Raw genomic sequence first — 22,870 nt, 5'->3', positions numbered from 1 at the left:
CCGTTCTCTTTTGGGGAGTGACTTTCACGCTCCAAGTTAAGAGACAAACTTTACTGCATTGCATTCGCTTGCATATTTTCAAGCTTTTTCTTCCTATATCTTTATTCTATCTTTTATGTTTCGCTATTCACGAGATTCATCACAAAACGCCTCATAGCTTATCAGCGTTTAAATTTCCGTAGATATTGCTTAAGCTTAATCTACGAGAACATCAAATAAATAGCGAATATATTTTGTACAACTTTCCACTGTCAAGATACGCTTCTGATCTGACGAAAATCTGTTTATGGGTAAACTATTTTGGTCTTTGTTGAGATACGAAAAGTAAAATATAAAACAGAATACCTCTATAGTTACACACAAAGCGGCCGCACATTTTTTTCCTTTTTATTTCGTCCCTTCTTGCGGAAAATACAAGCAGCTCACTGGTTGGATACACATTTCAGAGTTAATTGAACGTACTAATCAGAATTGCACTCATACATCAGCGATCTGCTTAAAAGAAAACCATGAAAGTTGTAAGGACGATTTACACTCTGTTAACTGCTTTGTGAAAAGGTAAGCTAAAATATCCGCGTGCTTCTGTTGTTTCGAATGTGCGCTCCCCTGAACTTCGGTAAAATTTCGTTCTCATATTAAAATAAAACATAAAAACAGGAAGGAGAAACTTGTAGTTTTCGCTATTGTCAGATAGAGCCAACGATTACCATATTTAGTAATGTTTCACGATCGTTTTTTTCAAATGTAAGATGAGAGAGTTGTGTTATTTACGTTCTTTTCCCTCTCTCTCTATCGGACACAAATTCCAATCTGTTCCCTTACTAACGTTTTTGGGCATTTTTGTCAATAAGGGATGGGTCGCTCAAGAGCGAATTCAACTATTTACTTATTTTTCGCGAGTCAAATATTGGCAAAATGATTTGCAATTTCCTATTTTTGGCGGCGGTCGCATCAAACTAGTATCCTCTAACCAAAACTTCATTCATTGCACATTCGTCAATCACAAACCCATCTCCCTCTATTAAAAGATAAAGTAGTTGTAGTTTTGATTTCCAGTTTCTTAGTCTTGGATATTTCCGAGAACTCGCCATTTTATCTCGGCTGGAGGGATTAGTCATGGTTCTTTGTGGCTAGTTATTTAGGTTCGGATCAGGCTAACTCATGAAAAGAAAAGAATCAGACTAACATCGATTAAATGAATAAAGGGGTAAGTTTCTAAAGAAACTGTGGTGCTGCGTCGGTGGGAGAGTAAAGGGTAAAAAAGCTGACGTTTCTAGCGTTAGCCCTTCGTCGGAGCGATTAGAGGAATTGTGGGCTGTGTGTGGATTTATATGTAGGAAGTGGAGCTACGCCATTGGTGGGAATGTGGTGACGAGAAAACAGGAATAAATTAGTTGAATGAAAAGCGCTCGTTGATTCCGTGGGGATTAAGGGTGCCGATTTGGAATATAAATTTTTGTTCTAGTGTTTTACGGCTTTCCGAACTGCCTAGATGTAAGGAAAGGCCGCAAACTGCCACATGCTGTTTAGAATGATAAGGAAGATTAAAGTGTCTGGCGACCGGTTTGGATGCGTCCTTGTCATTTCTTTCCACATCGCGAAGGTGTTCTCGGAATCGGTCACCCAGTCGTCTTCCTGTTTCGCCGATGTATAACTTATTGCAATAAGTGCAAGTTATGCAGTAAATAACATTGGCGGAGGTACACGTAAAGTGATCAATGATCTTAATGGATCTTTTGGGTCCCGATATTTTCTCTACGTTATGAATGAAAGGACAAGTTTTGCATCGTGAGCGAGCGCATTTAAAAGTTCCAGATTGGTCATAGGTTTGAAATGAACTCCTGACTAAAAAGTTGCCTATGTTTTTGTCGCGTTTGAATGAAATAAGTGGGGGTTGCGAAAAGATAGTGCCAGTCTCTGAATCGTTTTGGAGTAATTTAAAATTTTTAAGAATGATAGATTTAACTGCGTGGTTGTGAGGGTGAAATGTAAGAGTAAATGGAATGCGGTCAGTGTTCTCCTTCTCGGCCGTTTGTAGTGCTGCCTGTCGATCGATTAGTTGGGCACGGTGGTAGCCCGCTTGAACGACAGAAACAGGATAGCCGCATTTATCGAAAAACTGGCACATTGCCTCTGGTTTTTTGGAAAAATCAGAGTCGTCACTACATAAACGACGAAGTCTGAGAAACTGTGAAAAAGGTATGGAGTTCTTGACGTGTGATGGATGTGAGGATGAATACAACAAGTAACTATGTGAATCTGAGTAGAGTTGAGGTTGGGCCATGGGTACTAAAATGGGACCCAGCTACGCCAATCTTTTTGTAGGCTTTATCGAACACCAATTTTTTAGCCAATACCACGGCCCAAAACCTCAACTCTACGGCCGCTACATTGACGATTGCATCGGCGCTACCTCCTCTACCAAGGAGGAGCTCACTCAATTTATAACCGCCGTCAATTCCTTTCATCCGGCTCTTAAATATACCTGGCAAATTTCCGACACTTCTTTGGCTTTTCTAGACATCAAAATTTCAATTGAAGGCAACGGCTTATGTACTAGTGTTTACTACAAACCTACAGATTCACATAGTTACTTGTTACTGCACATACTTTGATCAATTATATCGCCTTCTTCCATCTACTTGCGGCTTCGTTGCAGAATATTAACAGATAAACATAGATTTGAGTTAACATGTAATGTCAGTTCATTTTAGGGTCACTAAAATGTATCCAAGATGGACACCTATTTTCTGAACAGAGCCAAGTAAACTTCAAGAACTGTCAGTCAATAAGATTTAGCCATCGAACAATTATACTGCGAAAATGAAAACCTTGTTTTGTCAGCTATTTACATTGGTACTGAGGTGAGAGAGTGGGTAAAACAAAGACGGGAAGTTAAATTTTTTTTAAAATTTTTTTTCTTTTCAAGAACGAAATTTTTGTTTCCCCAATAAGAACCGATGCAGTAATAACCCATGCCTTAACAATGGGACTTGCCTTAATGGGTATACCAAGAAAGGCTACATTTGTCTCTGTGGATCTCTCTACAATGGAGAAAACTGTGAAACAGGTAACATATACATCTTATATTGGATATACCAGAAATATAAGATTATTCAGTACAGTCGAATATACCAAATTTCTTTAATTTGTTAGAATTGACGGGCTGAATAACTTGTTAAGCGACTGAACAATGATTTAATGATAGTAGTTTCAAGATGTTACGTTACATTACGTGACGTCACGTTTGTTACGTTACGTAATGTTATGTTATATTACGTTGCGTCGTTTCGTTTGGGGTTGTTTTGTTTTCTTTCTCTTGCTTGCTTACTTTTTTGTGTGTTTTACTTTTTGTTTTGGTTTTATTTTTGTGAAAAAAAAAATGAAAATAAAATATGTCATTTACATGCTGTGAGGAATTTTACATAGCTGAACATCTCGTGGAGCGCAACTCCAGCGAATGGATGCTGATAATAAAGATGGACGACAGTAAGGTACAAACTCGCTTTCAACTGTTTATTTTTCGTCTATTTATCTAGCTGTTAATGAATGATATCCGTTCAAATATTCATTCTCACGTACCCATTCATTTATCTACTGCTGTCATTATCGATGGTCATTCAAATATTCATTCTTACGTATCCATTTATCTACATGTAATAAGTCGAGTATCTCTTAATCTATATATCAATCTATTTCTTTTGCGAAGAAAATTGCGAAGAAATTGCCTATCATTGTGTCCACATCTTTCCTCCTATTTTGGCTCGAAAATATATAATGTTCGTTTCGTCGATTGCGACACCCTACGTCAGAAGGATCTCAATATATTCGCGAAGTATATTGTTTTAAAACACCAGAGAAAAGGATTTTAAATTCAGGTAACAATACACGTTACACATGTTTATGAGTATATCAAAATGTGAAATAATAAATTCAAACATTCAGTAAAATTTATTTCTTGCTTTTTGACCTAAGTAATCACCGATGAAAGTTGTTTTTTCCATTAAGATATGCGAAAAATTAGCTTATTTGAGGAAAACTGATTTGATTTCCCAGTCTTTTTCTTCTTTTAAGTTCTAAAAAAGTTAAAGGATGTTGGTTATTTGATAAAAGACTTACTAAATTGGATATGTTGTGTATTCTGAGTTTAAATGATATTAACTACCGTTCATTTGTTTCTCCTGGATGCTCTGGCCCTAGGACACTTTTTCCTATGATTCCGTTCTGTGGACCAATAAGGATACTTTTAACCTTCCCGGAGGAAAAACTGGGCTCCACACACAAGAAACTAAGCTACCAACTTACAGGGAGAAACCTTTCTCCAAGATCTGCCTTGGTATGAGGATCGAAAGTCACACCAATTTTATAGTCATTCACATGGAGGCAACTTCCCTTTATTCACTGATCGCTGACGGGCAGTATCGTGCCATTTCGCTTGGTCGTGATAAATGGAAGTCGTTGATTGGTGCAGACGCATCCCTGCAGCCTAACTGCAACAAAGAGGGTTGCAATTCACAGGGCTCTCCCATGAACTCTAAAGCAAGGATTGGTATTATTGGTAACGAGCAATCTAATTGCGAAAGTACTGATTCCAGAATCGGTTTTGGTACAGGAGGCAGCCCTGACAAATCCATCACGTGTGGCAACGTGGCTAGTTTTGGACCAGATAATGGAAACAGATATATTAAGGCAATGGGATATATCATGGTACAGTGACAAGGAAACTAGTACAATAACTTCATAACAATTTCTTATTTTTCAGTACAACTACAAATCGTCTATTGAAGACCGCTTTTGTGGCAAAATTGTTTGAACACAAAGTAATCATCAATGAAAAGAAAAGGTGAGAGGGAGAAATGCATAAATGCATTCCCCACAAAACTTAGAATGGAAAGAAATGATAACAAGTAGGAATGGTGTGACCATCCATCTCAAAAGATCGTTATTTCCCCCATATTTACAAAGGTTGCGTAAGAGTACAAACCATGTTGGATTGTTTGAACAGCGGCAGTTACTCATAAAGAAATAGCTCACTCGTTTGTACCCAATTCCTGTTAATTTCAATGAGTTGTCTATACGTTTTTTCTCAATTAAAACAATACAGACCACCATGCATTTTTAATTGGACATTTAGTGTTTACGGTAAATGCCAATAACACGAGCAAATTATGATTTTTCCCAAAATCCTTAGACCAACCCTGTAAAAAAAAATAAAAATCATGATGATAATAGCGATAATAGTAATGATAGTAATAATTATGATGATGATACTAATAACATCAATAATGATAATACATGTCATTATTATGATAATAGTAATGATGATAATGACAGCAAATAAAAAAAAGACGCCTAAAAGTAGCAGGCAATACATTTGATTTTTACTTTTTTTGTTTGTTTTTGTTGTTGTTGTTGTTACTGACGTTATTATCATCATTCACGTACAATGGCTGACTGAGGTAAATGGACAAAATTCTACGATTATCAGGTTTCTTATCATCAACAAAACAACCCTATAGAAAAACCGATCAATTTAAGAATTACTGGGTCCTTCTCTTGTGATTTGCCCAGTTTTTTAAAAACTGTGTCCTCTTCAACCTGCATCAAACTCACAACGAGCGCTATTGAAATACATTACATGAATTATCCCTATACGAGCCAATAAACACGTTATCTTCAGGATTTGCATAATCTGCTTTGCCAGTCGCACCGTGAGACACGCTGCTCGCCGCCTGTTGTTTAGTGTGTCATTTTAACGTATGCGTGTTTCCACCTTAGTACATTGTTTTCCCATTGGGATTCACATATGGCAAATGTTTCATTACGTTTAGCACTGATTGCGTGGATTTCCAAAAAAATCAAAGTGCACTGTGAGCAAACTCGTGAATTGACAGATGACTTACATGATTTTTTTGGATTATGTTCAATGTGGTTTAGGGAATTTTTTGGTTGATTGTCATATTTAGAGTACGAGCAGTAGTTCAGTGTTCGTTAATGTAGCAAAGAAACAAAGTAACGTTGGGATAAGAAGGCATTACAAATGAAATGATCACGCTATTACATTTGACAAGGGTGAATGATGTCATGTGTTTTAACATATATCATTTTTGTTTCTGGTTCAAAAGAAAAGGTTGGAAGTAAATGTGGGTGAAAAGTGAAATTTACTGTCTATCATTGTAAATATTGGAAAATAAAGGCAATACTGTCTTAACGAAAACATTGATGATTCCCTCTTTACCAAATGAGACAAACGGTAACGAGTTTTGAGTGATATAACTAAGCCCAGAGTGCCACCGTCATTTTTGGATTTCCGCCTGTGTAGATTTTGGTCACGTGCAAGGCAACGTATAATCAAGAGCAATATTGAATTTCATTTCAGGCCTATTTATCAATTTTGTGGTGTATAACTTTCGTATTTTAGTACGTAATATTTATTTTGAATCTTCAAATTGTCTTAAAAATTTAAAAGAAAATTGTTCTTTAAAAATTCACTGAAAATCCGTAGCCAAAATTATTTGTTTAGGTGTTACTTGATTTTCATGTTAACTTGCAATTTCGTCAGTCGCCGGCACCTTTCGTTGCTTCACACAGAAAAAAATACACGATACGAAATGTAATGATCGATTTTGTCCCCAATCTCACGCCATGACAGAAAAAGCTTTTGAACACCTGTAAACTCCGAGCACTTCGGAGTAAGTCATATGTTTAATGAATCTTCGGATTGTTTTCGAGTTCAAGGACTGTAAATTACAGTTTTATGAAAAACGAAGGCTGTTCTCTTATTTCAGTGTGAATCCTCGCACGCCTGCCAGTCGCTGGCGCCGCTTGTTGAAACTAAAATGAAAAAAATTAACTCTTCTAAGTTTATCATTGGCTTCTTTTTCACCCCACAGCTATTCTTAGCAATAAAGGTCGCCATTTCCTTTGTTTCTTACTCGCCAAAAACTATCAAATGCACTCAAAAGCCTAAAATCGAAAAAAAGTTTTACAGGAATCGACCAATCGAGCAAACGAGCGAGCGGGTGCCATTCTCCACCTCATATCTACAACTCGCTCTTGCGCATGCGCGCAATTCACGAGTTAAAAAATGTCTGTCCCACCGAAAAGAGTTCTTGACCGAACCTCCACCTGAGAATACTCGCTATACTTTTGGCGTTATTCTCCGCAAGTGTAATGATTTTCAAAACAAAGGTAACAATAGACAAATATTTGAATGAAAGCTTTTGTGACATCTTGGTTACCACATATTGAGCAAAGCAAACAAATGCTGATTGTCTTAGAGGAAAGGTACATTTTCCATTTTTTTATTATTTTTATTTTTTAGTACCTTAGCTAACTTTTAGCTTTATGCGATTTTAAATTCGTCTCTCCGATTTATCCATTAGTGTGTGTTAGACTTGAAATTGATAATAGCCAAATGGCGCCCTTAGTATAATTACCAACAGTAGGCATCCAGAGTTTTCGTGTCTTTAAATGAATTTCTGTCGCTTCTTAAGAAAACGAGGCCTTGGTTGTTAAATAGATAGCAGGCAGAACGCAAAGCAAATTGTGAAATAATTGATGAGATACATTCCATCCCAAAGAGCCTTTCTGTCAGTTTATGCTCGCGTCCCATCCCAAGACTATATAATAATAACGAAAACATTCGCTAGATTTAAAGCTTCACGCAAACACGGGAGAGAAAAGAGAAAAAGGGAGGTGAATAAGCGCTATTCAAACGTTGAATTATTTTTTTCAGCTCTGTGAGAAAGGATGCTCTAAATCATAATTGACCTTAAACGGAGACTTCTTCTTTCTTATGCGCACAAGTGAGCCATTAAAAGTCCGAATCACCACTAAAGTTCACCTTTAAAAGTCCTGTTTCATATTTTTTTCAAAGGCTTTGCATTTGGCATACAAAAGAAAGTATAAAAGAAATGTCTTCGAGGGATATTATCTACAATCAATTTTAGAGCAAGATCGTTGTTATCAAAAATTTATGAACCTTTCTCTAGTTGCAAAGAATTAATTATCTTTGCGAAACCGAAATTTAAGCTTTTGTTGCTGTTATGTTGCACTGAATCGGTAGTTCATAGTCAGGTTTATGGTGGTTTGGTCTGGGACGAATAAATTTTAAGGTTAGTTTAAAAATAAACACACACCCACATACACGCTTGCAAATAAAAGTCTACCCTGAGTCATTATACTGTTTCTTTGTAAATTGCACCATATGCCATAATGTTATGCGACAACGGTTCATAAATAGACAGTAAATCGCCGGGAGCGCGTAAACAAGTGTAGATCAGAAGTTAGCACTGAACCCATTCGCAAACATTCATTTCATCGTACTAAATAGACCCTGATGAAGGAGGAAGATCTGATCTCTTGAACCACCAAAAGGATAGTCCAACAGCCTTAGCCTTGTCCATCACAATGGAGATTTCTTTATTGTTAACTTCGCTGTTGTGTCTCTTAGTCGCATCGAGTGGAGGTAATGAATTTATTTTATAACAAATGGTGTTGAATTTTACTCTAGGAATCTTATTCGTGACTTTTCTTTAAGAAAAAGTGACGTCCATCCAGTTTATAAAAGTCATCCACGTACATCGTTCTTTTTTTTTTCTTTTTTCCATGATTGGAGACTTCAAATCATTTTTAACCTTCGTTTGAAATTCTCTGAAATCTCCAACTTCGTGTATTACGTAATAAGTATTTTACAAACTCATAAGTATGTTTTCTCTGCAAAAAGTTAGCAATATGCAGCTTCACTTGAAAGCGATGAAATATTGACTTTTTTTGTATTTATTGGAGTTCATATCTTTCTCCGACAACAGCGTCAAGAATACAGCAAACTTCTCACCAACATGTATTCATAAAAGACGAGTTCCATTTCCTAGATGTTCCTGGAGTAGGAAGATCCTCAGCTCTCGACATCTATGATTGTATATTTAAATGCCTTTTGAATCCTCAATGCAATTCTGTAAACATGGCCGCTGAAACGGACGCCGTCAGAAAACTTTGGTGCGAGCTTCTTCCTTCTGACATATACAAGAATTCAAAGGATTACAACAAGAACATGAGTTCACATCATTTTTCTATGCAAGTAAGTGCTTCATTCTATGGTGCTTTTTCGTCAAAAACATTTTGGGGCTATGTTGTCGCTTTCTTTCATATACTTCCGTTTTAATTTCCAAGACTATGCTAGTTTCTCTTCTTAGGACCAGTGTATCAAAGTGTGATAAAATGATAAATAGAAAAGAAAATCAACGATGTAATGAATTGTTCTGATGAAAAGACTGCGACTTCAATTTATTTTGTTTCTTACAAATATACCGATAGAAAAATTATTTGCTGGCACAACTATCGTCAGCCGACGTTGGGCGCGATAAGAGAGAATTTCCATGATACTGAAAAATATGAAACAAATAATGTCAACCAGGAAGCTCAAGCAGGTGCCTAGGGGGAATGATAGAGCGAGGGTGGAATGATATGATAACAAAAGTTGTTTTTTAAAAAGTAGCTGTTCTGTTATAGTAAAGAAGTTGCTTTCAAACCGAAATATAGGTTATTAAAACACCGCAAACTAAACTTGACAAGTTTCCTCTCAACTGAGAGTTTCTCCCTGCCAATGTAGATGGCCTTGAAATTTTGTCTTTGTTCAAAACCTGATATCCCAGCTTTTCATCAAGAATGCATTTGAAGACATAGGTATTAAAAAGTGATTTGCAAATGAAAAATGGATTGAAAAAGTCATTTGATAGGGACATGTAAATTATCTTTGCGATCAATGTGATTGACAGGGAGCTCCAGTAGAAATAAATGGATGCCACAGGAGTAACCCATTAAGAAACTTGACTTTGCAGATGCCTTTTTAGCCTCTGGTGACTGGCGTTTTATGATAAAATGTTTTGCTACTTCTACAGACACCTTGCTCTTCTTCTCCATGCCAAAATGGAGGTACGTGTTTAGCAAACTACAAAGAAGACACCTATCACTGCCTCTGTGAAGAAGGCTTTATTGGAACATATTGTGAAAAAGGTAAGCATTTTTTTTTGGCAAAACTCTGGGGCGCAATGGTGGTGGTGACAAGTGAGACGAATTTCTAGTAAAAAAAATGGCTCATAGACAATATGCAATAATGATGTAAGATGGGATATTCTGGAACTAAGCAGTAGTCTGTGTATAAAAATCCCTTCCTTAAACAGAACCTTTTCGATGAAAATCTCCATTATCATTTTATTCAAGTTAGTTTACCCGGGCAGAAAGTTTACTTATTTTTCAATAGAAAAAAATGTTGACAAATCTGTTAACATAGATATAGAGAATAATACATGGGCGCGCATAGATATGGAATTTCTCTTCGAGTGTTTAACTTGATAGCTCACGAGTGAGCGCAGCGAACGAGTGAGATATCAAGTTGAACACGAGAAGAGAATTCCATATCTACAAGCAACCATGTATTATTTTGTTTATCATATAAACACAAGAGCCCTTTACTGAGAAGAAAAGCCGACTTCATTAATGAATGAAAATAAATAAATCGACAGTCTCCGAATAACAATCGTAGAGTACGCTGGTGCTAACTCTTAAGATGGAAAAATGCGTTGAATCATGATTATAAAAACAATAATGGTCGTAATTTTCAATTTACAAAATTCTCATTCATTGACTTTGTCCTTACCGACAGAAGAAGTCTCTCAGGTAAACGGCAAAAATGGGCCAGTGACAAATCTTCTAGTTGTTGATTTTCATTCTCAGCCGAGAGAAATGCTAACACTAAAGCCACTGAATACGTAACTTTCGGTTTTTCTTTCAGTATATTGGTTTTCTTCCCCTTTTAAGAAAGTTTGAACCTCACTGTCTGTCATCAATAGGGTTTTTTTTAAGTGTTTTAGCCGCCATAAAATTCGAGGAAGCTCCGACAAACAACTTGTATTGAGAATCGTGAAGGCTTTGCCGTTCACTCATTAACCTGACCGAGTGGCGCCAAAGGCGAGTGACGCGTCAGCGGCATATTGGCTATATCAACACACGTGAAAAAATACGATATTTTTTCACGTGTGTTGTTACGGCTTTTCTCAGAGCTGGAAATCCCTGTTTAACACCGCAGTTTATGTGATAAACTAATTATAAGGTTTCATTTATTGTAAGCACTATAAAATTATATTGGTGGTAACGATAATATAATAATATAATAATAACAAAAGAATAATATACAGAGGGATGATGATTATAACATTAAGTGCCACAAAAAAATTTAAATAAAAGTAGCTTTAAGGTGTTATAAAGGAAGACGTATGACCAAGCGACATCAACCTGTAACAAATCCAAAAAGTGCCGCTGCCAAGTACAGTGCACAGACTGAGAAGAATATTTTCCATAGAGTTTAGAAAAGAAAATCCTTCCAGCGTCAGAAAACCAAATCGACTCTAGACACAGTTTTTGCTCTGAATTCTGTAAGTTATTTAGGTAGCTTAGATTACTTTAAATAACGATGTGGCTTTTTTTTTTATAAATGTCCGTAGTCAAACTATCCAGGAACCCCTTTGAATCATGGAAAAAAGATAGTAATTCAAACAAAGTCAAACTTTTTTTTTTTCCTTCCAGGTGCGGTTTCATGTAAGGAATTGCATGACGCCAACAGGTGAGTTTTTGAGGAAAGCTGCGAACCAGTATTCAACTATGCGATAAAGAACACTTTAATTTTTTGAGAATTTTTTATTGTTCTGTAATGGACTGTGGGAGGCGCAGTGGCCTTATGACGAGTTATAATGGTCGAGGGTCCTTGCGGTTACAAGGGTCGAGGGTCCGATATGGCCGTGTCAATGTCCTTGTCAATGGTGAAGGTGGACTAGCATCTCATGGTCGCCTCATGCCATAAAAACCGGGATAAGCTCCGGCTGGATGAGCCAGTTGAGTCGAGTGTATACCTCTGTACCGACCTGACGATCTATCTGTTAAGGACTTTATATGAAATTTTCGTGCTGTTCAAATTCATCACTTTGTGCCTCTTTCAACAGGTTAAACGGGAGTCAAGTGGTTACTCTTCGCTTTAACTCAGAACCCGTTTCGGTTCTTTGTCAAATGGGAGATTTTGGGTGTGGAGCAGGACCATGGACGCCAATCATGAAGACTGATGGCAACCAGGTTAGACATGAAGTGTGTAATCAGTATGTCTCTGTTTAGTCAATTTCTGAAGCATATATTAGGTGTAAATTTGTTTGCTTGCCACTTCCGTCAATAAAGGTGTTTAAACTTCGCGAATCTTGGCCATAACTAAGTGAAAAAAAGCTTGCAGACGTTACTTCACCACTAATTAAGATCTACAAAAATGTTACGTGATTTGATTTGTGACAAAACCTCTTACGGTAAGCTCTTGGAAGTTCGTTGAATTCAAAAGTTTCTAACGCAAGCTGGATGGCACAAACCGTGAAAATAGGGAAAGTGAGACCGTGTCTCAAAAACAGGAGGTATCTGAACTATTGCCATTTCATCAAGCCTCGAATGTTGAGACCGGTAATTAAGAGAAGCAAAATAACATTTTCTTCTTCCTTTTTAGAATACCTTCCATTTTGACTCTGTTTACTGGAATAATTCAAAAAGTTACAACCTCCCAGGAGGCCAGACTGGCTTTGATGGCAATGAGACCAAATTACCGACCTATTGGAGTACATCTTTCTCCAAGATCTGTCTTGGTATGAAGGTTGACCAACAGTTAAGATTTATTGTCATAAACCACATGGCTGCCTCTTTGCACTCACTTATCGCTGATGGGCATTACCGCGCCACTTCACTGGGTCGAGATTCATGGAAGTCCCTCCTTGGGTCACAGAGCTCATTGCAGCTAAACTGCAATAGGGAAGGCTTCAACTCTGATGGTGCGATTGTTAAAACAAGAATTGGTATCGTGTCTAACGAGGGGTCGGATGGCTGCGACAGTTGTGATTCAAGGATAGGGTTTGGTAGTGCTAATGGGGATGATGACTCCAACACGTGCGGAAACATAGCTTACTGGTACCCGGATAACGGTGAAAAAAGTATCAAAGCCATGGGATACATTTTCGCTCAATGATAAAAAAGGAAGTAATACTTAAACGCACGAGAACACAAACTTGACATGAAAGGACCCATTTTTAACGGAGGCTCAATCATATGCGTGTATAAAAGCGATTCTTTGATATTTTCTTCTCACTGGAAGATGTAACAAGCACAGGAAATGATGCTGTCTCTCAGTAGCTTCTTATTTGAAAGTAAGGGCAAGGACCTCTAAAGAGTGTATTCCTTTTTTAAAATTTATTTGGTTAATTTATTAAGTCTGTTCCATCGGAGATCAATTTTATCGATAAACAGGAATACAATTACTTGGGGGGGCAAAACAGCTCCAAAGCTGGGGTTTTGACAAGTATGTCTCTCTCACAAGCAAACCCATACTGATGTGAACTTTCACCCCAAAGCATTTGCAAGAGTTGCCCATGTAAAAAATAATAATGGTCTATATTGTGCAAGGGGGGTAGGAATGGGGGCGTCCCTCGCCTTCTGTAACTTTCTGCTTCCCCTGTTGATAAAAAAAAATAATAATAAAAAAGGAAAGTTTGAATTTTACCTAATTGTACTCTGAATTTCAGCAGCTGAACCCCACCTACCTCTTTTAATGCACATTATATCACCTACTGCTTCATAGCTCACATTTTCTTCAATATCTTCGGGACATATCGAACAATTTCGTTCAAATTTTACGAGAATAATTTACTTAGGGCAATTAAACAGTTATTTTGAGTTCGTGATACTGAGTCAAAGTTCCCACAGAGAAACATACTGAAGCAGAGCATAACATCCCCTCTCCTCGTACGTCATACGTCAGAAGGTTTGATGATAAAGCCAACTCATGCTGTGAAAGCATGGACGCCGTTGCTTATATACCCCCTAAGGTATAACTTAAGAACGCAAAGAATAGCTTATGGCAATGAGTTACAATGAGTAATTAGCACTACTGCACTTCAAACAACAGCGTTCCTTCTGTTAAAATTTCCATATTCGACGATTTTTGTATTTATTCATTTTATTTTTTGCGGTGTCTAGACAGTGAAACACTACCCAATACGAGTCGCACATCGATGAACTGTACAAAAACTACCTCATCACGTTTAGAATACTTTGAAAACGGTGATGTGAATCAAAAGCGTCAAAAATAAATTACCAAATGGAACATATCTCCCCACCCCACCCCCGCGATAAGTGGGTTTGTACTGATTGCGCTCGGCAACTTTTGAACAACTTGGAGTATTAGGAGCAACTTTTTGCTGCTCTAGCAACTTCGAGCAATTTTTGCTTATCAGTGCAGTCTTTTAACGAAATATTGGCTAAGAGCACAATCATATCCAGCGTAAAAAAGTCAACGATTTTATGAGAAACTATCACATAACCTGTCACTTGACATTGCCACGCCTATCGCGATCTTTATATCTAATATCATAACGGATAATTGGCTGAGATGACGTTTGGCAAGACTTCAAATAAACCAAGTGTTTTTTTCCATCAGACTTGAGTATCCCTAAATTTCGCCCATATTTGCAAGTTACTGTTTAAAACTAAGTTCAAGCGATTTTTGTTTTCTCGACCGATATTAAAAATTATAGTCAAACGACGAAAAATAAAGCTTGTTTAACAAATAACCAACCAACAGCCAATTGTTACAATTTGGCATGCACACATTTCGAAATTTTGCGATATTTCATATTCTTCTAGACCGCATAACTCACTTTGTCCCTAATATCTCCAGAACCCACCAAATTCTCGCCAAAAGTAAAACGTCCATGATTGACATGCAAGGGAATGATTTTAAACAGCAACTAGAAATAACCGCTAAGCTCTTCTTTGTTCAAGTTGTTGAAATGGGCTAAAGGCACAATATTTCCTCTTCAGCTTGTCAATACTCACTCGGGGGCTAATTAACAATGCCAGAGCGGTATTGTAGAGACTTGGACCCTGTCGGTTGGGCGACATCTAAATATTTTAATAAAACATTTCACGCGACAGGAACCATTTCTCTGTGTGACAGAGATTTGTTTTATCGCGTTTAGTCTTTAAAAGTCTCAAAAAAAAACTAAGAGAATGAAATTCAGCTGTCTACTTCTGCGCTGCTTATTCTTTGTAGCCGTTCTCTTTTGGGGAGTGACTTTCACGCTCCAAGGTAAGAGACAAACTTGACTGCATTGTATTCGCTTGCATATTTTCAAGCTTCTTCTTCCTATATTTTTATTCTATCTTTTGTTTCGCTATTCACGAGATTCATCACAAAACGCCTCTTAGCTTATCAGGCGTTTAAATTTCCGTAGATATTACTTAAGTTTAATCCACGAGAACATCTAATAAATAGCGAATATATTTTGAACAACTTTCCACTGTCAAGATACGCTTCTGATCTGACGAAAATATGTTTATGAGTAAGCTATTTTGGTCTTTGTTGAGATATGAAAAGTAAAATATAAGAAAGAAAATCATGAGAGTTGAAAGGACAGTTTACACTCTGGTAACTACTTTGTGAAAAGGTAAAGCCAAAAGATCCGCGTGCTTCTGTTGTTTCGAATGTGCGCTCCCCTGAACGTCGGTAAAAATTTCGTTTTCATATTACAATAAAACATAAAAACAGGAAGGAGAAACTTTTAGTTTTCGCTATTGTCATATAGAGCCAACGATTACCATATTTAGTAATGTTTCACAATCGTTTTTTTCAAATGTAAGAGGAGAGAGTTGTGTTATTTTCGTTCTTTTCCCTCTCTCTCTATCAGACACAAATTCCAATCTGTTCCCTTAATAACGTTTTTGGGCATTTTTGTCAATAAGGGAGGGGTCCCTTATTGAGCGAATTCAACTATTTACTTATTTTTCGCGAGCCAAATATTAGCAAAATGATTTGCAATTTCCTTTTTTTGGCGGCGGTCGCATTGAACTAGTATCCTCAAACCAAAACTTCATTGACACATACGTCAATCACAAACCCATCTCCCTCTTTTTAAAGATAAAGAAAAATTCTTGCTCCAACTGCTGGGCAAGAATTGATCGTCGTCGAATGATTATCTCTGCATTTTTCGGGTTTTTGTGGAATTTTGCATTTCTTTCTCAGCAAAACAAGGGAGCGTTTTTTACATTGTTGGCACAATATCAGCAGGTTTTTAAGCGGCTAGTATCAGCTTTTAGACGTAGATGACGAAGATGTCGCTTAAATAGAGCTCGCTTTCCAAACCTTCCCTGGTCGAGGTCTCCTCGTCCAGCATAGTCACGGTTTGAAATTGAGACCATATATCGTACTTCGCTTTCTTTTTTTCCTGCCGATCTTTTTGCACCAGCTGATTGTTCTACAAATTCCCGCCAATGACCGGGCCCAGGGTTCGTGTCGGGCATTCGTTCAAATTCCTCGTTCCGCTCAAACGAAAACTGAAGGTCAGATGGACAAGGAAAAAAATTGTATCCTTCCATCGCAGGCGGCAGATCACACTAGCGGACCACAGTGTATTTTTCCCGCTTAAATTTTACCTAGACATGTCTCGCGGACGATGACAGCTAAATGGTTTAAAAAACAAGATTGTTTGGAGCTGATGTTCGTGGCAGGACATCAGCTCTTATGAATATTGGCGAAATCTTGGCGATCCGCAAATGTTTGACAAGTTTTTAAAATTGGAGGTCGCATTTATTTTACGCTACTTGGTTTTTTTTATTTTTAACTCGTGAATTGCGCGCATGCGCAAGAGCGAGTTATAGATACGATGTGGGGAATAGCATTCGCTCGCTCGATTGGTCGATTCCTGTAAACTTTTTTTAGATTTTAGGCTTTTGAGTACATTTGATAGTTTTTGGCGAGCAATAAACAGACGAAATGGCGACCTTTGTTGCTAAGAATAGTGGTGGGGTGAAAAAGAAGCCAATGATAATCTTAAAAGAGTTTTTTTTTTCGTTTTAGTTTCAACAAGCGGCGCCAGCGACTGGCAAGCATTCAAGGATTCACACTGAAATAACAACAACCTTCGTTTTTCATAAAATTGAAATTTACAATCCTTGAACTTGAAAACAATCCGAAGATTCATTGAAAATATCACTTACTGCGAAGCGCTCGGAGTTTACAGATGTTCAAAAGCTTTTTCTGTTATAGCGTGAGATTGAGGACAAAATTGATCATTACGTTTCGTCGCGTGTGTTTTTCCTATGTGAAGCAACAGAAGATGCCGGCGACTGACTAAATAACAAGTTAACACGAAAATCAAATAACACTTAGACAAACAATTTTAGCTACCGATTTTCAGTGAATTTTTAAAGAACAATTTTCTCGTAAGTTTCAAGACAATTTGAAGATTCAACATATATACAACGTACTAAAATGCGAAAGTTACACACCACAAAATTGATAAATAGGCCTGAAATGAAATTCCATCTTGTTATTGATTATACGTTGCCTAGCACGTGCCTTAAATCTACCCAGGCGGAGATCTAAAATGACGGTGGCAGGCTTGGCTTAGTTATATCACTCAAAACTCGTTCCCGTTTGTCTCATTTGATAAAGAGGGAATCGTTAATGTTTTCATTAAGACAGTATTGCCTTGATTTTCTAATATTTACAACGAAAGACAGTAAATTTCACTTTTCACCCACATTTACTTCCAACCTTTTCTTTTGAACCAGAAACAAAAATGATAGACGTTTAAAACACATGACATCATCCACCTTGTTAAATGTAATAGCATGATCATTTCAATTGTAATGCCTTCTTGTCCCAACGTTACTTTGTTTCTTTGCTACATTAGCGAACGCTGAACTACTGCTCGTACTCTAGATGACAATCAACCACAAAATTCCCTAAACCAGATAACATTAAACATAATCTCAAAAATCATGTGTCAATTCACGAGTTTGCTCACAGAGCACTTTGATTTCTTTGCTGAACCAGACAAAACAAGCTCTGAGTGACCCAAGCCTAAGTACATAATTTGCAAAACTCCACATTATGTTAGTTCTTCTATATGTTTATATCCTGAGATTAGTTTTGAATTTTGAGACCATTTGTTTGCGAGGATCGAACTATTCTTAAACGAGAATCGATACCTCAGGTGCCATGCTGAACGGCCAGTATCCGGGTGAGTTTGGAACTATTTTATTTGGCGGGAATGATTTTCATTATCTTATGCGCATGGAAATAAAGCCTCTTGGACTCACAGTTGAAGAGCCACGTTCAACCAGAGCGCATTGCGCGCCTTTGTTCTTGTTATTATTTGGTAACACAATATTATTTCTCGCAAATCCATGGAGTGGCAAAGGTCGTAGCTTTTGCCACTATTTTCATGCCAAAAAAAAAGGAAAAAATGAATTTTCAACTTGAGCACAACTGAACCGCTAGTTTGGACGATTATTGGCATTATGACAACGTTTTTGTCTGTAGAGCACAAACCAAAAACAAAATAGAAGAATTTTTAAGACGCGCAAACTGCATTACAATACAATAAAATCCACGCCTGAATACAAAATTCTGAATTCATATTCTTTGGACACAGAAGTGTACGGTAGCGAGAGGTTTAGCAGGGAGTCGACTTTTGATGTGCAAACGAATTACAAAGAGACAGGTATATTCCAATACTTGAATTTTCATTAGTTTCATTCACCAGGCGTAATGAGAAGCGCTACGCCCATTACGCCTCCTAATAACAAATTTGTCACTCTCCACTTTGATAGAAACGTACAGAATTTTGAAATACATCTAAAGAATAAATAGCGTCTTTCCCCCTGAGAAGGACGATCACTTTTTGATGGCTTCATCATCGCGAACGTGCAATCAAGGCGAAAAAAAAAAAGCGGGAAACAGAGGCGCTAGACACTTGAATAAGCTAAATTAGCTTCTAAGAAGCCGCGTCTGTATCAATGTTGCAAAGACTGAGTTGAATTAAACAACAATTACAGTAGGCTTCTATTCGTTTCAGTAATACAGAAAATAATGAGAATGAACAACTCGCCCGCAATGTATTGTGATTGAGCGTGGCCCGTTCAGTGAATATAAAAGAAAAGCAACTAGGCCTGAAATTTATTAGTTAAGAGATTCCTGGCAAGATTAAAATCCAAGATATTACAACAACTGACCTGATTTTTCAGCAAGGGGATATGGATTAAGTGTGAAAATTAGCAAGTAACCTGGGATACGCGAAAAAGCGAATGAGCTCGCCTCGTAAATAGCTGATAGTGTCAATTTTAAAATTGGCGATAATCACCTGAAGACAAACAAAGCAACGGCTGTTTAACCTGAGGGAAGGTAAAGATTACTTTTTACCTTTGTTTTCCCAGGTCAATGCCGAAGACTAAGGTTTGCCTCACCATTTCATAACAAAGCCCTTGTTGGACATGTGATTAAGAACCTAACTTTAACCTTGGGACTGCGTAGTTCTTGTAGAGGGCAATGCACTCTGGAAGACAACTGTGTGTCTTATAACATTGGTCCTCCGATAAAAGACCAAGTTTCGTGTCAGCTGAGTGATTCTGATCACGTCCAGCATCCTGATGATCTTGTAACTCGAGAAGGGTTCATGTATCAGAGCAGTGAGGTGAGATACTTCAATCCATATTTGAGCAGTTCCCGCTGCACTTCCACTTAAAAAAAAAGAATTTCTTAGATCATTTATTGATTTTAACCAGCCAGCACTTCCACAAAAATTTGTTTAAGAACTGGGAACTCTGATCTTTTACCAATTTTGTGGTTAGCTTGTTTTCTTCCTGTATTTGTTTCTTGTCTCGCATGGTTACCTTTTTTCAACTACCATAAGACCAACCCCTTTCAAACTTCACACTGAGCTGGTTGTTTAGCATATTTCAGTTTATTTTATCATTTTAACGGTATATTAGTAGCCTCTACGCTTACCCAACAGAACTTATGCTCAAGTAACCCTTGTCTTCACAATACGACTTGCTTAAACGGATATACGGAAAAAGGATACCTATGTCTGTGCCAGTTTGGTTATACTGGGAAGAAGTGTAAAATAGGTAAATATACCCGTAAACATGAACATGAATACTAAACCACTTGCTTTACCAACGGGAAATTCTGAAATCTGATTGGATTGCCGTATGGGTACGAGGGAATTATCAGTTGGTCAATTTTAAGTTACAATCTACTTATGCTTTCTGGATATTTGTCAACATAGACATCGGTAATGGCTTACATCCCAGACGTCAATTTAGGTGCTTTTTTTTTAGTTTCGTGAAATTATCAAATGGGTCTTTGTGGTCAGTCTAGAAATGCTTCACACAAGCACAGATATTTTTCACAATCCATGGGCAAGATGGCAAAATGCGGATGAGATGCTTAAACTGCTTGAAGAATTCTTAGGAAAAGTTTTCAATTCTTATCGGAATCGTAGGTGCTTAAAAAAATTCTTATTTGTGTAAGGCAATGTAGCATAGAATATTCTAAACAAGTTTTTCTCTTTTCCCCAGGAACTAGCTGTAGTGATCTGCTAGACTCGTAAGTCGCACTCCTTTAGTGAACTGGTTTAAATCAACAGATAAATCCGGCCGAGAGACTGAGTTTTCAAAAGAACCTATCCCAAAGCCAATCGCGGAGCTCAAGTTACATCTATTACCGATCTAGATATTCTCGCAATAACACTTCTTTTAGCAACTCGAACATTTCTTGAATATCTTTGTTTGGAGAAACTATTAAACGCCACAATAATCTATATCTCTTGACCCAATATTTACTGTATAGTGACCTAAGAAATAATTTCAAGAGACCATTTTTGAAATAAGAGTTGTGCTTATACCATTCTCTTGAGATTGTCTTCTCTTTTCTTGACCCTTAACCCTTTCTTGACCCTTGACCGAATGAAAGACATGCCTTATCAAGAGAACTTTTGGAATGGTCCAGCCAATATTGATGTGACGCGCTACGTCTTTGACAAATATTTGATGTTAATGGATGGTCCCCCTTAAGTAGTATCAAGGAAGTAGCTTCAACTGAACTCATGTACATTTAGCATATCTAATGAATTATCATACTGACAACCTGAAAATACAGCCCCCTCTGAAATTCCTGTCAATGACCAAATTGGGTCTTCACAATCCTGGTGTGAACAACGTTAGTCGCTTTTGCACAAAGAAGTTTCTCTTGGCAAGTTCTCTCAATTTGATCCAACCCACCACAATATCTAATATGCTGCTCTTGTTGTTCAGGTCCGAAGGTAACCGAGCCTATTCCTTGAAATTGGGACCAGCGTCACTTCCAGTGTATTGTCACATGAGCCGTCTTGGAGCATGCGGGGGTGGTGGATGGACGCTGGTTATGAAAATAGATGGCACCAAGGTACCGTAAATTCTCCAAAACGTTTTTAAAATGGCCGCCATACGGCGTATGTCTGGGTTTCAAGGAGTCCTTGTCGAAGGGAAGTTATATGTGAGATGTACTCTGTCTGATATAAAATTTTTTCAATGCCTTTCCAGTTTGCCTGACTTAACAATCTCAAACCCAGAGGTAACAACCACGAAGCAGAAACTGCTAAAACCATATTTTTCGCGAATATTTTAAGTAAAGAAACTTATTGGCTTAAAGTCCAAGGGATTTTTGTTGAAACATCTATAAGTCATGTAAAGGTTTTTTATCTGAAAGTTTGAAAAAAATCTTCTGTCTAGGTTACGCTTGACTTTGTGACATGCAACGAAAAAAGCAGTAAACACTTCCATTTTGCAGAGGAAAAGTGCGAAATTAATAGGTCAAATTCCTCTTCATGATAATTGAGAAAACTGGGGTCATTTAATTTGATATAAAAAAATGTTGAACTCAAAACATAGATATGTGGACTGTCATAAAGTCTCATCAATTTTAGAATTTTTTTATAGGAGAGGACTTGGTTTAAGTAACATTGAGGTTATCATTCCAGAGAACCTTCCATTATGATTCCGAGTATTGGAGCGGCAAAAATTCCTTCAACTTACCAGGAGGAAAAACTGGGTTTGACTCGCAAGAGACCAAGTTACCGACATACTGGAATACACCTTTCTCCAAGATCTGTCTTGGTATGAAGGTTGACCACCAGCTCAACTTTATTGTCATTAACAGAGAGGCTGAATCTTTGTACTCACTGATTGCTGATGGAAACTACCGCAACACCTCATTGGCCCGTGACACCTGGAAGGCGCTGATTGGCTCCCAAGCTTCCTTGCAGTTTTGCTGTGACATAGAGGGCTTTAATTCTGACGGTGGTGATGCAAAAACAAGAATTGGTATCGTTTGTAATGAGTGTTGCAATGCAGACTGCGGCTTTCATGATTCAAGAATTGGGTTTGGAGCGGGTGGGATAGATGATTCCCACACGTGTGGAAACTTAGCTTATTGGACACCCGATAACGGTGACAAAAACATCACAGCCATGGGATACATTTTCATCCAGTAATCAAAAGCACGTTGATGGAAGGAAGCCCGCCTGAAAATAACCCATTTTTAGCACATATACTTCCTTTTCACTAGACCAGGCAACCAGGTAGAAAAAGGATGCCTTGATTTCATTCTCAGAGTAAATTTCCTACTAAAAAGTCAATAGAACTGGGTACGAATAGGATCTCTAAAGGTTTTATCCCCTTCCAAGTTAGGTATTACAATTGCTTTGTTGTATTGCTTAGCCTATTTCATTTTAAAAAAAAAAACCGATTTTATCCGTCAACTGGAATATAATTGTTTGTGCAGTCAAACAATTTCGTGCTGATTTAAACTTTCGCTTTGAAACTTATGCAAGAGTCACCATCGTGAATTTGTATCCGAGTTCTGGAGAAAAAGAAGGAAGGGAGGTGTCCCTCCACTTTCGCAATTTACAATAAAGCTTTGTATAGAGCGCTCTACCCGATGGCCTCGAGTATTTTATGACTTAGT

At 37.6% G+C, this 22,870-nt stretch overlaps 3 protein-coding genes across 3 annotated transcripts; all 3 read left to right on the top strand.

Annotated features, from left to right (window-relative positions):
• Positions 1 to 2,986: 2,986 nt before the first annotated feature.
• LOC149042438 (putative skeletal organic matrix protein 5) lies at positions 2,987 to 5,035 on the top strand. Its single transcript, XM_089213587.1, has 2 exons — positions 2,987 to 3,070; positions 4,201 to 5,035. Exons 1-2 carry the CDS (start codon positions 2,987 to 2,989, stop codon positions 4,714 to 4,716), a joined length of 600 nt encoding a protein of 199 aa, XP_089069713.1. The 3' UTR covers positions 4,717 to 5,035.
• Positions 5,036 to 5,533: 498 nt separating this feature from the next.
• Positions 5,534 to 14,318, top strand: LOC149042437 (uncharacterized). Its single transcript, XM_089213035.1, has 6 exons — positions 5,534 to 8,470; positions 8,814 to 9,082; positions 9,903 to 10,017; positions 11,587 to 11,623; positions 12,000 to 12,126; positions 12,539 to 14,318. Exons 1-6 carry the CDS (start codon positions 8,413 to 8,415, stop codon positions 13,049 to 13,051), a joined length of 1,119 nt encoding a protein of 372 aa, XP_089069161.1. The 5' UTR covers positions 5,534 to 8,412; the 3' UTR covers positions 13,052 to 14,318.
• Positions 14,319 to 15,001: 683 nt separating this feature from the next.
• On the top strand, positions 15,002 to 22,696 carry LOC149042436 (uncharacterized). Its single transcript, XM_089212959.1, has 6 exons — positions 15,002 to 15,169; positions 19,300 to 19,556; positions 19,878 to 19,992; positions 20,446 to 20,473; positions 21,181 to 21,310; positions 21,885 to 22,696. The coding sequence occupies exons 1-6, from the start codon at positions 15,091 to 15,093 to the stop codon at positions 22,395 to 22,397; spliced, it is 1,122 nt and encodes a 373-aa protein (XP_089069085.1). The 5' UTR covers positions 15,002 to 15,090; the 3' UTR covers positions 22,398 to 22,696.
• Positions 22,697 to 22,870: the final 174 nt, after the last annotated feature.

Source organism: Pocillopora damicornis, chromosome 7 (assembly GCF_964200805.1).
Source record: "Pocillopora damicornis chromosome 7, jaPocDami1.2, whole genome shotgun sequence".
Classification (NCBI taxonomy): Eukaryota; Metazoa; Cnidaria; class Anthozoa; order Scleractinia; family Pocilloporidae; genus Pocillopora; species Pocillopora damicornis.
The sequence above is the reverse complement of the archived record's forward strand: the minus strand, read 5'-3'. Positions and strand labels throughout refer to the sequence as shown.

What these genes read in the sequence shown, in the direction of transcription:
- LOC149042438 (XM_089213587.1), top strand. Translation starts at nt 2,987, where the DNA reads ATGGGACTTGCCTTAATGGGTATACCAAGAAAGGCTACATTTGTCTCT. An exon ending in TGGAGAAAACTGTGAAACAG is followed by an intron (nt 3,071 to 4,200) that starts GTAACATATACA and finishes CTCTGGCCCTAG; the next exon opens with GACACTTTTTCCTATGATTC.
- LOC149042437 (XM_089213035.1), top strand. Translation starts at nt 8,413, where the DNA reads ATGGAGATTTCTTTATTGTTAACTTCGCTGTTGTGTCTCTTAGTCGCA. An exon ending in CTTAGTCGCATCGAGTGGAG is followed by an intron (nt 8,471 to 8,813) that starts GTAATGAATTTA and finishes CTCCGACAACAG; the next exon opens with CGTCAAGAATACAGCAAACT. An exon ending in TGAAGACTGATGGCAACCAG is followed by an intron (nt 12,127 to 12,538) that starts GTTAGACATGAA and finishes CTTCCTTTTTAG; the next exon opens with AATACCTTCCATTTTGACTC.
- LOC149042436 (XM_089212959.1), top strand. Translation starts at nt 15,091, where the DNA reads ATGAAATTCAGCTGTCTACTTCTGCGCTGCTTATTCTTTGTAGCCGTT. An exon ending in TCATGTATCAGAGCAGTGAG is followed by an intron (nt 19,557 to 19,877) that starts GTGAGATACTTC and finishes CTTACCCAACAG; the next exon opens with AACTTATGCTCAAGTAACCC. An exon ending in TGAAAATAGATGGCACCAAG is followed by an intron (nt 21,311 to 21,884) that starts GTACCGTAAATT and finishes TTATCATTCCAG; the next exon opens with AGAACCTTCCATTATGATTC.